Raw genomic sequence first — 15,851 nt, forward strand, 5'->3', positions numbered from 1 at the left:
AGTTATGAGCACCGGCTGATCTTTCAGCAGACCCAGGTTCAAGGCCCAGCCCACGCAGAGCAGCTAATAACCATCTGTAACTCCAGTTCCAGGGGATCCAGTGCCTTTCTCTGGCCTGCACACATGTAGTGCAGAGATAAATCCAAGCAAAATACACATACGCAAGTTAAAAATAAATCTTTACAAAGGACTGAAAATCTAGCTCATACTGCACATCATCTGAGCCAAGGTGACAGTCTGCCCAGCTCCAATGAGTCTGTCCTGTCCCACTTCCTGGTTTCTGCATCTAGGCAAAACTCAACAGTATTATAAAGTAAACTCTGCAGTGAACCTTTTTAAATAGGACAACTGACATGGTGATGGAGGACACAAGAACCAAGTCCTTTCTTTTTCTAGGCTATGATTCCATTCCAGAGTACACCAGAAGGGATACATACCTCCATATTAAAAATATAAGTATATTTGTTTATTTGGGGAGTTATTCTAAAAACTGAGCTAGATTAAATTTCAAAATAAGGACAATTTTAGAAAATAAAAATAAGATGCTTTTTAGCTTTCTAAAAATACTAATGTTCCCATGTAAGCTCGTGAGCATACAGAGTGAACCAATCATTGTAACCTTTACATTTTTACATGTAACCTTTTTTGTTTGAGTTTGGACTTTTTGAGATGCTGAAAAAAGCACTTTCCAGGCAAGCATTGGACCCAATATAGGCCAGCTGTCGTCATATAACGTGTGTGTGTGTGTGTGTGTGTGTGTGTGTGTGTGTGTGTAACTATGTTTTTAGTATTGGACAACTTTGTCAACACAGACAAGAAGATTCTTACCTTTAGACTTGGTTATAACAAGTAAATTCAATGTATCTTGACATATGACTTTAAAGATCTATTCCATAGGGAATGCTATATATGACAGGTAATGATGATCGTATCATGTTCACTAGATCACAATAAGAGAACTTTAAGTTGACTATTTTACTCAAAAAAAAAAAACCTTATGTATAGCTATAGGCATTTATAGGTACTATATTTAGAACAGTGAAAAGTACAGATTTGTTTTTACCATAATCAGTAACAGACTTGGGAGCACGCTGCTCTGTTTCAGTATTTCTCTTCTTGTTCTTGGATTTCCAAGCATGATACACTTTCAGTCTTCTGTGAAACTCTTCTCTGCAAGCTGCCAGGAGCTCAATGTCTATTGATTACATAGAAAGAAAAATTCACATTCTAAATTATTCATCTGACATAAGTAGTTGATGGCATAAACAGGGTATACAAAAGTTGTTGTTGGGTTTTAGTTTGTAGGACAAAATACAAAGATAAGATACGCACTTCAAGGCCTTTCCCATGTACAGTTTATCACTCACAGATTACTACCCTAGAGCGTTGGTTACTCAAGAACTCCAGACTAAATAGGTACTTTATAGATGAAGAAATTGAATCAGAAAGGTTTTTTTTTTAAAAAAAATAATAAGACAATTAATGTGCTCAAACACAAGCAAGAGGTAAATGTATGACGTTTTCACATTTCTAGTACACTGGACTCAGTGAGGAAGAGTACAGCGAGAGCTCTGTCCAGCTAGCATGCTTCCATTATTAGACAGTATTATGAACACTGTGTTTTACACAAGGCCCTAACTATGTGTGAGACTCTGGGTGTTACGGTTCATACAACTGTTCTGTTGCGGGGGGGGGGATAATTTAAAATTTAGTTACATTGCTATTTATTACTCTGAATTCACAGAAGAAAAGATACAGATATTCGAGTATTTAACCATTATGATTAGCATTAGAAGAGCCACTCATTAATACAACCTGAGTTATGATTTGTATTTGATCCTTTTCTGTGACCTGGGTAAGAAATGGCACAATACATTTCATTCAATAACAGCACTGTGGTGGTTAGCTCTAATTGTCAACCTCAGGCAACCTAGAATCACTTGGAAAGAGTCTCAGAGAGGCACTGTCTAGACCAGGCTAGTCTGTCTGTGGACATATGTGTAGGAAGTTGACTGGTCTGTATTAACTGGGGTGAGATGGCCCAGCCAACCATGGGTTTGTTTAATAGTGGAAAAGCAAGGTAAGTACAGTGCATGTATTTTTTGTTTCTGCTCTTAATTTGGATGTGATATGACCAATGCTTTAGCCTCCTTGTCTTCCATTATGATAGGCTGTAACCTTGAATCATGAACTACAATAAGCCCTTCTTCCCCTAACAGTCTTTGTCGGGGATTTTATCACAGCAACAGAGCAACAGAAAAGAAACTAGAATACATGTCTTTCTTTTGATTTTGTGACTAAACCATGTCTTGATTTTCAAGGGAACAAAGAATAACAAATACAGTGGTTTAGGTACTATGTCCACATACATATACACACATGCACACTCACACACATGTGCACACACACATAGCACCCCAGTCTAGGTAGTTATCTTAATGGCTATTGGTATGGCCTCCTCCTCTTCTCATCTTCTCCATGCACTTACCACAAGAAGTATTGATTGTATCGCGTAGTTCTGCGTATTTCCATTTACTGAGATCATGTTTCTTGGTCCCAGCAGCAGCCTTCGTAGCTTGTACAGCAGGGCCTCTGTAATCAAAAATTTCACATATTTAAACGAGAAAATATACTAGACATGAGACACATTCAGAATCAAGTTTCATGATTTATTTTAGTCCCAATGTGACAAAGAACGAGGTTAAATGCATCAGATTTCAAAACACGAGAAAAAGGAACACAGGTGTTGTGGTAAATAAACATTGAGGGGTCTAAAATCTCTTGGGTATCAAAGAAGTAAACCCCCACCCCACTTCTACCATTTTTCTACCTGGAAAACCTTTCTTTGAAAAAGGGCAATGAAGGCAAACTACCTGAGAAGAAGTATGTGGTCTCTCACCATTTTACATTTTGAAAGAACAGCAGACCAGTAAATGGCCAGATAAGAGACACTTTATATGACTAACATTATTGACAAAAGCACCTTTGAAAACACATCATCCTTCATGTGCTTTTTCTTGGGTTCTTTTCCTTCTGTTTATTTGTTTTATTCTATTTGATATGTTTGTTTTTGCTTTATCTTATTATATTTCATTATATCTTATTTTATTACTATGGGAGAAGTAGAGGAAGGGAAAACCATAATGAGGACATGTCAATTGAAAATATATATATATTCAACAAAAGAAAGACATTTTAAAAAAAGAAAATATATCACCTTTTCCTGAGGTGATAGAAATTAGATTTTCAATATTAAACCTAAAATGAAGTAAATAAGGTATCTTTGCCTCTTTTAAAGGCCTATGTGTGTACTGTGGTTGAAAATGGTATATTTCACAGTATATACTTAAATCTCTTGGACACAGTGACCATAATATACTAATTGATGAGTAATAAGTGGCTACTTAATCCTTTCTGCATTTTACAGTTAACATGGTTTTACTGCAGAATCTGCATTTATAGCAAGTTACATAACTGGATTTGCATATAGCTTTTCATTTCTAACTGCTTAGCTCAAAGAGTCAACTATAAGCTACAGAGCAAACTTAGGCGTCCATCAGTAGAACAAAGTTATGTCAGCATTTGAAGAAAAATGCATATAACTAGAAATAATCATATTAATCAAATTAAGTCAGTCTCAGAAAGATAAGTATCACATTTTCTCTTATTCTTAACTCCTATATTTTATGTATGTATGTATGTATGTATGTATGTATGTATGTAAGCAGAAGTTTAACTGTCTAGGGGAAAAAGGATTAACAGGAGGGAAAGGCAAATAAAAGCGTGGAACTCACACATGTACAATGAGTATGTGGAGTAAAACCTGATTAAATCAGTCAACTATGTGTCTACAAGATCTATCATCCTTACCAATACATTATGTTTAACACATATGGAAACACTTTTTTCTACATCTCTAAGCTGCCATTCAATAAAGTAGCTGGAAAAAAAATCGTTCTTCCCCCTACTCTTTTGAAAATGTTTTCTAGTACAGTAACTGAAAATTATTATGAGTTTTTCTGCTCTGTTTTGAAAAAGAAATCCAATGTATATAATATATAGTTTGATAGTCAAATATATGAAAAACATCTGTAGAGTGTATGTGTGTGGTGTGGGGTGTGTGTATGTCTGTGTGTATGTGGTATAGGGTGTGTATATGTCTGTCTGTGTGTATGTGTATGTGAGTGTGTGTTGCTTTGATAAGTTCTAAAGATAACACTGAATTCAAATTATTCTTGGATAAAATGTGAATGTAACAACACTATCTTTTCATCATATTACTAAGCCTGCTAAAAAATGTATTTGGAGTCAGAAGTAGTAAATGAACTCAATGTAGGCAAATTCTCCCTCCCCATCTCTGTATTATTAAAATAGTAAAATAAAATAATAAAGTAAAATAAAATAATCTACTGATTAACCTTATCATAAAGACAATAATATAAACAATACATTAAAATAGTAATATTTTATTACTATTTGGTTTTTAAGACCCACTAACAGCACTTTTTATTAATGTTGTTACTTTAAAATTGTCAAAATATTATTGATTCAAAGCTACTTCTAAAAATTACAGACTTAGGATGGAGACATGGCTCAGCCACTAAAGGCTAGGCTCATAACTAAAACCCCTACCAGAAGGTTTTCTCTGGAGATTCATTTGTAGCAGTGGATTTTAAACTCGTGTTCATGTGTAAGGTCTCATCTTACTCTACTTCCCCCTCAGCTAGACACAGTGGCCCCCAAACTGGAGGTATCACTCCCATCCCCAGGGGAGTTTCAAAATACTCATTCCATCAGGATGAGACTGAAGAGCACAACCCAGCACCAGTGAAGAGCTTCCCATCCAAAATGCCAGCTGTGTCCTCAGTGAGAAACAGGGATTAGAAGAGCGTGGCTTCTTTCTGTGTTGGGCTGGCATTTCTCATACAGAAAAGTTACACGAAAAGAGAGTGAGCCATTCATACAACAGGTTCTAGTCCAAATCATCAAAAGGAATTTAAAAGTAGTATTTCTGTAATAAATACTTATTTTGGCAAACACACTGCACTAACCTACTCAAAATTTCTGACATTTCTTTGGCCATTTGTTCCCTACAAGAAAAAAAAATGATAATACAGAACAATTATATATAAGGCGCATCACATAAGCTGCTTAAAAAATATGAAAATATAATTAATCTCAATATTATCAATATTATACCTATTCAAAATCATTTTACTTTGTGAAGGATCCATTAGTGACATGCTTTCCAGTAACTCTATCCATAAAGCATGGTGAGGTCTTTGAGTTTCAAGTTATCTGAGCATATCTCTTATCACTGGGTAAAAACTCTCAGATAAAATTTCACGAAGGCCATGCTTTGGTGGTATTTTTTATGCACAGGATATAAATAGCATGCTTTAAAGGCACTCAGGAAACTTGGCAGGATATAGATGCTGTACAAGGATTTTTGCACCAGAGATGCTTAGCACATTAGTCAGACGAAGCTCCATGGTGGTAAACCAAGCTGATACGCTCAGATAACTCTCCAGAGATCCTCATTTCCAAAGCAAAGCATAATTGTAAAAAGAAAAGAAGAAAACTCAACATAAGCACTTGTTACATGACATGCCTGGGGTAATCTGACCTTGCAAGTATCAGGACATCTGAAAAGCAAAAAGCTGTCCGTTCTTTAATTACTCGGGAGACTGTCACTTCTCAGCCTCCGTGAAGCCGAATGACCATTTCACGGGGTTCAAGAAATCGACACCTTTTTATTTCATCCATCCCTGTCCTTTGCTCCTTTTTCCCGTAATAATTAATCATTTTCATATATGTTCTATTCATTCAATGCTAGCAACCACAAATCCTTTGAATCACTTTTTAAAAAACAAATCACAAGTTAAAAAGATGGATATGGTGGCTGTAGATACAGTTTCCTGAGTGCCTGCAAACAGCTGGAACTCTGACTAAGGGGAAGGGGGCTGCATTCAAATATGTAATTGATATGTATATTACATACATATTGAATTCACTGTACATATTAGACATTGACAACACTATTTCTGGGAGCTGTCCAAGCAAATATAGTAGAAGAAACTAACCTTGTAGAAGCTCACCAGTGAAGGTGAAATCCATAAGATAAACTAGGCAAATATAATCTAGTAAAATTGTCTTTTTAGCAATATACTGTCGATCTCTCCTAATACTGTTTATCAGAATTTTGTAACTTTCTAATAGTACAATTTTAAATTAAACTACTTTAAATTTTAAAATAGATTTAAAAATTTTACATTGCCACCCAGCCTCAAAGTTCCTGTCTGTTATTAACGTCCGTTTTTCTCCTAACGCACCTTCCATCTGTTTACTCACTGCAGGCTCCCAGTGACTCAAACAAGTTTTCAAGGCTATTGATCATTTGGTCTGTTGGTTATACAGAGATGTCTCCTAATGATTCAGCACCAGGAGTAACCTCTACCAAGTTACTCTCCTCCCTGACCCTCACCAACACTACACCAGGTCATTCACTAACAAGTGCCTGCATCTAGGCGCTTTCATCTTCTGGTTTTGCTGAGCTACCTGCAATGCCTGCAATTTTACCTCACACATTAATTGCAGGGTTTATTTAACAAACTGAAATGACAACTCTGAAGGGACAGTAAAGGTGCCCTCTCAGCAACTCTTCCAAGTTTCTGGTTGGTGCTGAGGTAATAATGCTGCGAGCTTCCATTCCTTGTGCCTCTTGAGGGGTTGGACACCACAAGTGTCCTGAACAGGACCTGTCCTCGAGAGCTCTCCTCTGACTCACATAAGATGTTTGCCAGACACACCAAGTGAAGCAAAGACCCAAATACATTTTTACATGTAAATTGTGTAACATGTTAATAACATAATTTTAATGCAATTTTTTCTTTTCTAATACATAATCTTTATGCAGATGCAAACATCGTGTAATCAAGAGACACTAAAATCCTCTCTCTGTGGGGAGACTTATAATGAAAGAAGCGTTACATGTAAACTGCAGGTGGAGACCCATTTCACATATTAGTACAATTAATCATCACACACACTGGAAACTAAGTACTTTACTTATGCTTATCAGTTCTCCCACTCCTGTTATGAAGATGTGAACTTAAAATACATAAAACAAGTTGTTATTAAAGTTGAAACAACAGCACAGAAAAGGAGAGCAAGTCATGGCTGACATAGCTGAGCACCAAACACTTTCCTAAGGCAAGGAAAAAAAAGGTGGGAAAACAGTAATTTCATTATCTTTTGGGAAAATGAAGCAATGTAAAATTTACTCCAATTCAGGAAGTACTTCTCAAAAATAAAATCAATCTTTAAAGAGACAAAGAGAAATGACATACGGTGTCATTTGGGGTCTTGTTCCATTAGTTCTGTGAAAAGAAGATGTTTTGGTTAATATCACCACCAGCTCTGAATTGTCAAAATCTCAATAGTGTGAATTTGTGTTCTAATTACTTGTTGATTTAAAAATATAAGTTATCTGGAATCGACATAAGATCATTAAGACTTCCATGTGTTCATAAATTCATTGGAAGGATTGAAAAATAATAAATTAAGAGAATTAAGAAAAATTAAAGAGAAAATATATTAAGATTAGAAAATTCAGACATTCGTATGCTGTGAGATTTGGTGTTAACAGAAATTTAATGTCCCTATAATTTCATGCAATTTGAAGTTACCAGTTTGCATCAAGGATGGTAAGTGTAATGGATTAGGATGGTATTTGAAAGCATACTATATGTCTGCAAGAAAGGTCTTACTTAGAAGGTTCTGGACAGGAACTCAAGCTGAAAAAGTAACTCAGAGATGTTTAGTACACCAGAAGCCATGTATTTATCAATACATCATTTATGTAATTGTTACGGGCACTTTCGCATATCCAGTCCTAACCAGATCATTTGCAGTACCGTATAGTTTCGTATACAGTGTAGACTCGGGAGCTTTTCAAAACAATCACATGCTGGAAAAACTTGTGATGACAAATGAACATAAACCATCTTTGCAGCTAAATAAAATCTAACCTCAAATGGCATTGCCGTTGCCTTTTACAAGCAAACAGCCCCATCTAGTGGTTATAACTTAATATACTCTAGACACTTCTGAAAACCAAAATTACATGTCTATGCTCACCTCTCATTATATAGAAAGCATATACCTCTCACAAATTTGTTTTGCCTTTTGAAACGAATAATCAAAATAACTGTTTATATAGTCTAAAAATTCTTAGATGACAAATACTGACTTTTCTAAAACTTGATGCAAAATATTAAGAACTTCCATGCTCTTCCAAACTCTACCATACTATCTAGACATAATTCAAAATTTGAGGAGACAAAACATTTCAGTAAGATTGGCCTTCCTTCTTGAAAAGGAATCACTCTTCTTCTGAGGCATGGGCAGGTAAACTGCATCTCGCTGTCTTAAGGATGTGGTGTGTTGCTTCAAACTTGTATTAGAAAAATACAGACTCATGTATCATTAATTTCTACGTCAGTGTTTAACAAGTATTAGAAACTAAATTTCTACCCATTATGCAGTGCCATTAAGCAATTTCAGAAATAAAACTGAGTTTTACTCTTGGCAGAACAACCATTACCGAAAATGTGGGGTTTATGTTTTAACAGTTCAAAAACTAAATGGAAAATCATTTGTTTTATTCATCTGAGTACAAAAGTAAATCCAACTTTAAATGGTTTTATATCAAATATGTCAAAACCTAAAATGTAAGACTCTTTCCTAGTCCTTTTCAAATAGAAACAACAAGCAGGATGCTTAAGAAAGCCCAGGACAGGGTGCAACCCAGAGCCCAGTACCTTCGGAGTCCCATGTCACCCTGTGCCTCATCAGTGATGAGCTCCGACTCATTCTGGGCGATGCGCAGGGCCAACTCCCTGTCCCTGCACTCCTGGGCCAGGACCGCCTGCTGCTGCGACTCCTCCTCCCTCTGTCTTGCCAGCTGTGCCTCCACCTCAGCCTGCAACACAAAAAGCCACAACTTGCCAGAGCTCTTTGTCCTTAAAATTATTACCTCAACTCTTTTGATAACTTTTGGTTAAAAGTCTATTTTATTGGACATTAGAATGGCTACTCCTGCTTGTTTCTTGGGACCATTTGCTTGTAAAACTTTTTTCCAGCCTTTTACTCTGATGCAGTATAGTGTCTGTCTTTGTCACTAAGGTGTGTTTCTTGTATGCAGCAAAATGCTGGATTCTGCTCATGCATCCAGTATGTTAGCCTATGTCTTTTTATTGGGGAATTGAGTCCATTGATGTTGAGAGATATTAAAGATCAGTGATTGTTAGTTCCTGTTATTTTTGTTATTGAAGGTGGTATATGTGTCTGTGATTATCTTCTTTTGGGTTTGTTGTGAGATGATTAATGCTTATGTTTTCTTTGGTGTAACAAAAACAATTCTCAACAATAAAAGAGCTTCTGGGGGAATCGCCATCCCTGATGTCAAGCAGTACTATAGAGCAATAGTGATAAAAACTGCATGGTATTGGTAGAGAGGCCTACAGGTTGATCAATAGCATAGAATTGAAGACCCAGAAATAAAGCCACACACTTATGAACACTTAATTTTTGACAAAGAAGCCAAAATTATACAGTGGAATAAAGAAAGCATCTTCAATAGATGTTACTGGTCTAACTGGTGATCTTTATATAGAAAAATGAAAATAGATTCATATTTATCACCTTGCACAAAGCTCAAGTCCAAGTGGATCAAGGATCTCAACATAAAAACAGATACACTGAATCTAATAGAAAAGGAAGTAGGAAAGAGCTCATTGGCACAGGGGGAAATTTCCTAAACAGAACTCCAATGGCTCAGGCTCTAAGATCAAGAATTGATAAATGGGACCACATGAAACTGGAAAGCTTCTTTAAGGACACAGTCAACAGGACAAATTTGCAACCTTACAGATTGAGGAAAAATCTTCACTAACTCCATATCTGATAAAGGGCTAATATCCAAAATATATAAAGAACTCAAGAAGCTAACCACCAAAAAACCAAACAACCCAATCAAAAAATGGAGTATAGAACTAAACAAAGAATTCACAACAGAGGAATCTCGAATGACTGAGAAGCACTTAAAGAAATGTTCAAAGTCCTTAGTGATCAGGAAAATGCAAATCAAAATAACCCTGAGATTCCACCTACACCAACACACAGTCAAAATTTCTGACCCAGAATTGTTCTTGTCTAAAACAACTGCCAGAACAAAAATGTAGAAGAGACTGAAGGAAAGGATCAACTTGAGATTCATCTCATGGAAGTCGGGCAGGACACCAAAGCCTGACACTATTACTGATGCTATGATGTGCTTGCAGACAGGGCCTGAGCATGGCTTCCCTAGCACCAATGTCCCGTCTCACACTCCCTTTAACCGCCGAGGTAATCTTTGATATCCAAGCCGACAACACAGGGTTTTGATCCACTTCTTTCATTGCGTAAGGAATTCTATTTGAGAGAAATGCAGCCCAATAAGCACACACCTGGATCCGCTTTTCATCATCTTCCCGCTTCTTCCTTTCCTCCTCCTCTTGTTTTCTCTTTGCTTCCATCTCAAGTTTCCTAAGAAAAGGGGAGAGAACTTTTCAGAGTTTTAACATACAATGAAATCTTTCAAAAGATAGACAAGTTATACATAAACAAACATCAGAGAACAGCAGGATGAACCCATGTTAGCCTCAGACCACACACATTATCAATTTGGTTCAAATGACATAAAATTTAACTGCCCTAAACAATAAGGCAAATACAAACAAATCATCTTCTGTAGCATTAAGCCCTGCTAGACTAACTTGGTAATGATGAGTTCACAATCCTAGGAAATGACATTGGAGCCGGGTGGTGGTGGCGCACGCCTTTAATCCCAGCCCTTGGGAGGCAGAGATAGGCGGATTTCTGAGTTCGAGGCCAGCCTGGTCTACAGAGTGAGTTCCAGGACAGCCAGGACTACACAGAGAAACCCTGTCTCGAAAAAAAAAAAAAAAAAAAAAGGAAATGACATTGGTGTATAAAAGGGCAACCTGAATAGCCGTGAGTACAAACACACTTATTCACAATAACTAGGATACAGAATCAGCCTTGGATCACAGTCATGGATGAAGAATGAAATCCTGCTGTCTGCAGTGAAGTGGATAGAACTTGAGGGCATTGTGTTAAGTGAAAAAATCCAGACTCAGAAGAAACACAGGAACCATGTGTTCTCTCTTATGTGAAACTTGAGGAAAAGAGAGATGTCTACTTGAAAACAGAATAGTGATCCCAGGGACTCTGAAGAGTGTTTGCCAGGAGAAAAGATAGGGAGAAGAGAAACAATGGATGGGTACTCTAATGTGCTATACATGTATGTTAGTATCAAATGAATCCAGTAACATGTACAATAAATATGTTTTAGAGCAAAAGGGAATTTCCTAGGCAGATGGATAATGCCTGTAAACACAGCATGGAGAGAGGCAGTGGAAAGAGGACTGCCACAAAGTGGAAGGCAGCAGGCTTCAACTTATGTATGTATGTATGTATGTATGTATGTATGTATGTATGTATGCTTATGTATGTATGTATGCTTATGTAACAAAACCTAGGTCAGTCAGGGCTACAAGGCCGTCTCTAAAAGCCAAAGAATAAAATAAAGAAGATTGAATGAATCAAGTTTGTGTGCTTACTTAAAAAGTTTCAGACATTAGGGTCAACAAGATGAGTAGGAGGGTAAAGGCCCTTGCCACCAGACTTGATACTCTCAGTCCCATAAAACCACATGGTAGGAGAGAACCAACTCCCACAGGTTGCTATCTGACTTCCACATAACACCATGGCAAACAAGTAACACAAACATACATACATACACACACACACACACACACACACACACACACACAAATAAATGCAATAAAAATTTACAGACTTTAGATTTTTACAGTTTTTAGATTTTTAGATTAAGAGCATTCAACCTGTACTTAACCACTCCATATAACTATAAAAAATGGGCACTTAAATTTTTTTCAAACTTATTCTAAAATTGGTTGATTTGTACCAGGCATCTTGATGTATAAGTTTAAACCTCACTCAGAAGAGGGTAGCAGGAAGATGAGTGTTCCCGGGGCAGCCTGGGCTACACTGTGAAACTCTGTCACACACACACACACATACATACACACACACACACACACAAAATAAGAATGAATGAATTAATAAATAATTAAACAAATAAAGTAGGAATTAAAGTAGGATTAAAGTAGGAATACAGTTCTAGAACATCCATCATCCTTCATCCTGTAAGCTTCTAGTGAGAACAATGCAAATGCCTTACATCCGCCTCTCTTCTTCCTCCTTCCGCCGACGTTGTTCATCTTCTTCACGCCTCTTCCTTTCTTTCTCCATCTCCTCTTGGATGCGCCTCAGCCTCTCTGCCTCCTCCTCTTGCTGTTTCTTTTTCTGCAGTGCACTGAGGAGCTCTTCCGAGCTTTTAACGAGTGCGTCATACTCTTTCTGTATCTGCTCCCTTGTCATCATGGTGGACTTAAGAAGACAAATCACAAACATTATGTAGTTACCTCCTGTGCACAGTTAGGGACATTACTGAACTGTACACTGTAAAGTGGTTACGATGAGAAACTCAACATTTTGTGGGTTTTCATAGTTTAAAAAGATACAGAGACACAGCTAGCAAAGCTGACCAACAAATTCATATTCATATCTTCTTTTGAAATAGATATTCTGGGTAACCTTGAACTAGGTATGGAGGTGAGGAACCTCACAAGCACCAGGATGACAGTTATACACTACCATGTCAGCTGCTCACATTGTCTGCAAATGCTATCTCTACACATAATCATTAGATTCTCTGTTTATCAAACAAGCCATCAATATCTGTAGCTCACTGCAAACAAAGCTGTACAAACATAGCTTTAAAATACTTTTAAGGAATGACTAGCTCATTTAGCCAAAGTTCACTTTCTTTCTTCATAGCATTCAATTAGTAGGAGCAGTTGGGAAAGTACAGCTAAGCTTGTTGCATGATTTTCCTGGGGTAATTTTGATTGACGGCGGTAACTTCACAAACTCATTTCACCCTTGAGCTGTAAAGTCAGCTGAACCCACCTTAGCATATTCAGCCTTTTCTTGAATGCTTTTCTCTTTCTACCTCTAATATTTGCCCTGTCCACAGGAAGTTCAAAAAAGGCTAATTCACATACATTGACTTCTGAACACTACCTGAAAAAACCCTGTGTAAGCCTAACACATAATTGACGACATTGAAAAAGATGGACTATGATAACAAACAAGTATTACAGAAAATTTCATATTTTCAGTCACATTAATAATCAAGCAATTGAAAATGAAAACCAAAATAGCCCTACTTTTCCTTTAAAAAATGAAGAAAATTAATTGCTACTTTTAAAATAACTATGTAATTAATAAGGGTAATGTATTAACCACAATGAATCAAGTAACATAACAGCAGGAATACACCATGAAATGCATGATTATGGCAGAGAACTACGCAAAGCACCTGCACACAAGTGAGACCATCGAGGAAATACAGCAAATGCTAGCTGAACACTTAAGTGTGACACTATCAAGGAGTTTTGGGTGGTTTTCTTTCCGTTTTCAACAATGACATTACTTTTATAACTTAGCAGTTTCATTTCTGAAGAAGGGCATCCGCTGGGCACATTCAGTGTGCTGCATGCAGTCCCCAGCACCCCCAGAAAGAAAAATGAATAATACAGAACAAAAGTTGCCTTTGGAAAGAAGAAAAGCATTTAAAAATTTTTACTATGAAACTTTTTCAAATATTCAGAAAAGGTTAATATGAGTATCCACTTGGTAATGTTTTATATTTTGAATAAGGATACTTTCCTATACAACTTCAACACTGATAACAAAAAAAAAAACAGCAAATTACATAAAAAGTTCAAGTAAGCTAGATTAAAATTACCCACCTTAATTTTGGCCATCAGAGCATCAATAGAAATTTCAAGATCTTTGATCTGTCTGTTCACCTCCGGCTTTCCATCTTTCAGTGCACTTACGACCTCATTGAACTTATCGAGTCGTTTCTTCAGTGTGCCCACCTTAACCAGGCCGTCAATCCTGCAATGGAAGGGCTCCATCACACATTTACCTCACAGACTGATGTCCTAGCAAAGATGCTCATCAGTAGAAAGCAAGCACTGTGCCTGAAGAGGGCAGGCTACTTCTGACTTCAGTATCAGTTACTATTCTTTTCAGGTCTCTCATAAAGTATAACAAGAATCAAATACACAGATGAATAGTACTGATGACTGCCAACAAGATGGAGGCCAGCTACATTTACAATGAAAAACGAGGACTCAAATTATAAAACTCAAATGATCATGCATCTCTTTGAAAAGGTGTGGTGTCAATACCTACTCAAGCTTCAAACACTTAAAAAGTAACTTGACAATACAAAGTTTAAATCAGATAGAAAACACAATATATACAGTAAAATTATAAACATACATAAAACAAGATGATTTTATGAGCAATTTCGATTTTATGATCAGGCAGTGTTTAACCTGGTATCATTGACAAACTCAAATTATAAAGTAATCAGAACAGCAGGTCCATCTCAGCTTTTCACTCCAACCTCTTAGAGTTCACATTTTTGCTGGTCACTCAGTTTGGCAGAACACCAAGCTAAGTAATGAAGGTGCTGATTCCGAATACACAGTACAAACAGGCCATTTGCAAAGAATACGGGACCCATACGCTCTTCACCATGACTTCACTGTCAGCTTATATTGTAGTGCTGTAGATGCATAGACATTGTTCCTCTTACCGTGGTTTGTGTCTCCTCTTGCAAAGCCACATTCGGATGGTTTTCTGCATTTTAATGCATGCTTCAGCCCGATATTTTATTTTGTTTTTCACTATATAAGAGTAAAATAAGATGACAGGAAAAAATTGGTTTAAAAAGAACATTAACTAAAAGCCCATTCATTTCCAGAAAGCAATTCTCATAAGATCTTGATGACTATCTTATTCCAGCCATCAGAACTGGGAAATCTAACATTTCTTTAACTTCTTAAAAATTTAAAAAAAAAAAAAGATTGCTGTGTCTAGCATTATGGTTCAATATGTAATCTGTATATCTAGCACTGCTGTTATCCACCTGTCCTGGGCCACATTTCTATTAAATGTTCCAGTGATTCTCAATCTTCTAGTGCTGCAACCCTTTACTACAGCTCCTCATGTTGTGGTGACCCCAGACCATAAAATTACTTCTGTTGCTACCTCATAACTGTAATTTTGCTACTTCTGAATTGCAATGCAAATATCTGTGTTTTCTGGTGGTTTTAGGTGGCCCCTGTGAAGAGCCATTCAACCCTCAGGTGGAGAACCAGTGTATTAAATGCTTTTAAAAAAAATTAGTCTGCCAAATGAATTTATGAAACACAGTTTACTTCCTTCTGTAAATTCACAGTGAATATTATGGGTGCAGTCTCTAAGACTCCTACAGTAACAGAATTCTTCAACTGCAGGTGGCCTAGAATTTCCTAGTGTGATTGGACCTTAGTTGCTGTTTTGTTGTTTTGGTTTTTTAGAGCTTCCTAATTAACATTCTACAGAGATTCTGTTTGGTAAATGAGCATGGTGTGTTGTTACAACAGAGTCCACAAGTGGGAGGTGTGGCACAAATAGAATACTAACATACACTTTCCTCTAAAATGCACTATATATATAAAGTTGAAAGCACCAAACCCATGAAAAACTGTGGAGAGCTTTTGAGGCTGCTTCTAGAAACTTGGTAGGAAGTAAGCTCAGGCAGAAATTTGACTCTGAGCTAGAGCAAAGAAGTAGGCTCA

At 36.8% G+C, this 15,851-nt stretch overlaps 1 protein-coding gene across 6 annotated transcripts in view; it reads right to left on the reverse strand.

The window, feature by feature from the left end:
* Myo6 (myosin VI) overlaps positions 1 to 15,851 on the reverse strand; it is a 137,404-nt gene that overhangs the window by 9,644 nt on the left and 111,909 nt on the right. For 2 of the 6 annotated variants that reach the window (XM_028756175.1, XM_028756174.1), the window contains exons 24-33: positions 14,825 to 14,915; positions 13,965 to 14,115; positions 12,329 to 12,537; positions 10,509 to 10,587; positions 8,823 to 8,983; positions 7,770 to 7,796; positions 7,350 to 7,379; positions 5,052 to 5,090; positions 2,489 to 2,592; positions 1,064 to 1,195 (exon numbers count right to left, since the gene is read on the reverse strand). In XM_028756175.1, the coding sequence (XP_028612008.1) occupies positions 1,064 to 1,195; positions 2,489 to 2,592; positions 5,052 to 5,090; positions 7,350 to 7,379; positions 7,770 to 7,796; positions 8,823 to 8,983; positions 10,509 to 10,587; positions 12,329 to 12,537; positions 13,965 to 14,115; positions 14,825 to 14,915 (1,023 nt within the window). The remainder of the gene's footprint in view (positions 1 to 1,063; positions 1,196 to 2,488; positions 2,593 to 5,051; positions 5,091 to 7,349; positions 7,380 to 7,769; positions 7,797 to 8,822; positions 8,984 to 10,508; positions 10,588 to 12,328; positions 12,538 to 13,964; positions 14,116 to 14,824; positions 14,916 to 15,851) is intronic. The other 4 variants (XM_028756177.1, XM_028756176.1, XM_028756178.1 and 1 more) reach the window with 2 other exon arrangements.

Source organism: Grammomys surdaster, unplaced genomic scaffold (genome assembly GCF_004785775.1).
Source record: "Grammomys surdaster isolate TR1022 unplaced genomic scaffold, NIH_TR_1.0 126113, whole genome shotgun sequence".
In the NCBI taxonomy this organism is placed as follows: Eukaryota; Metazoa; Chordata; class Mammalia; order Rodentia; family Muridae; genus Grammomys; species Grammomys surdaster.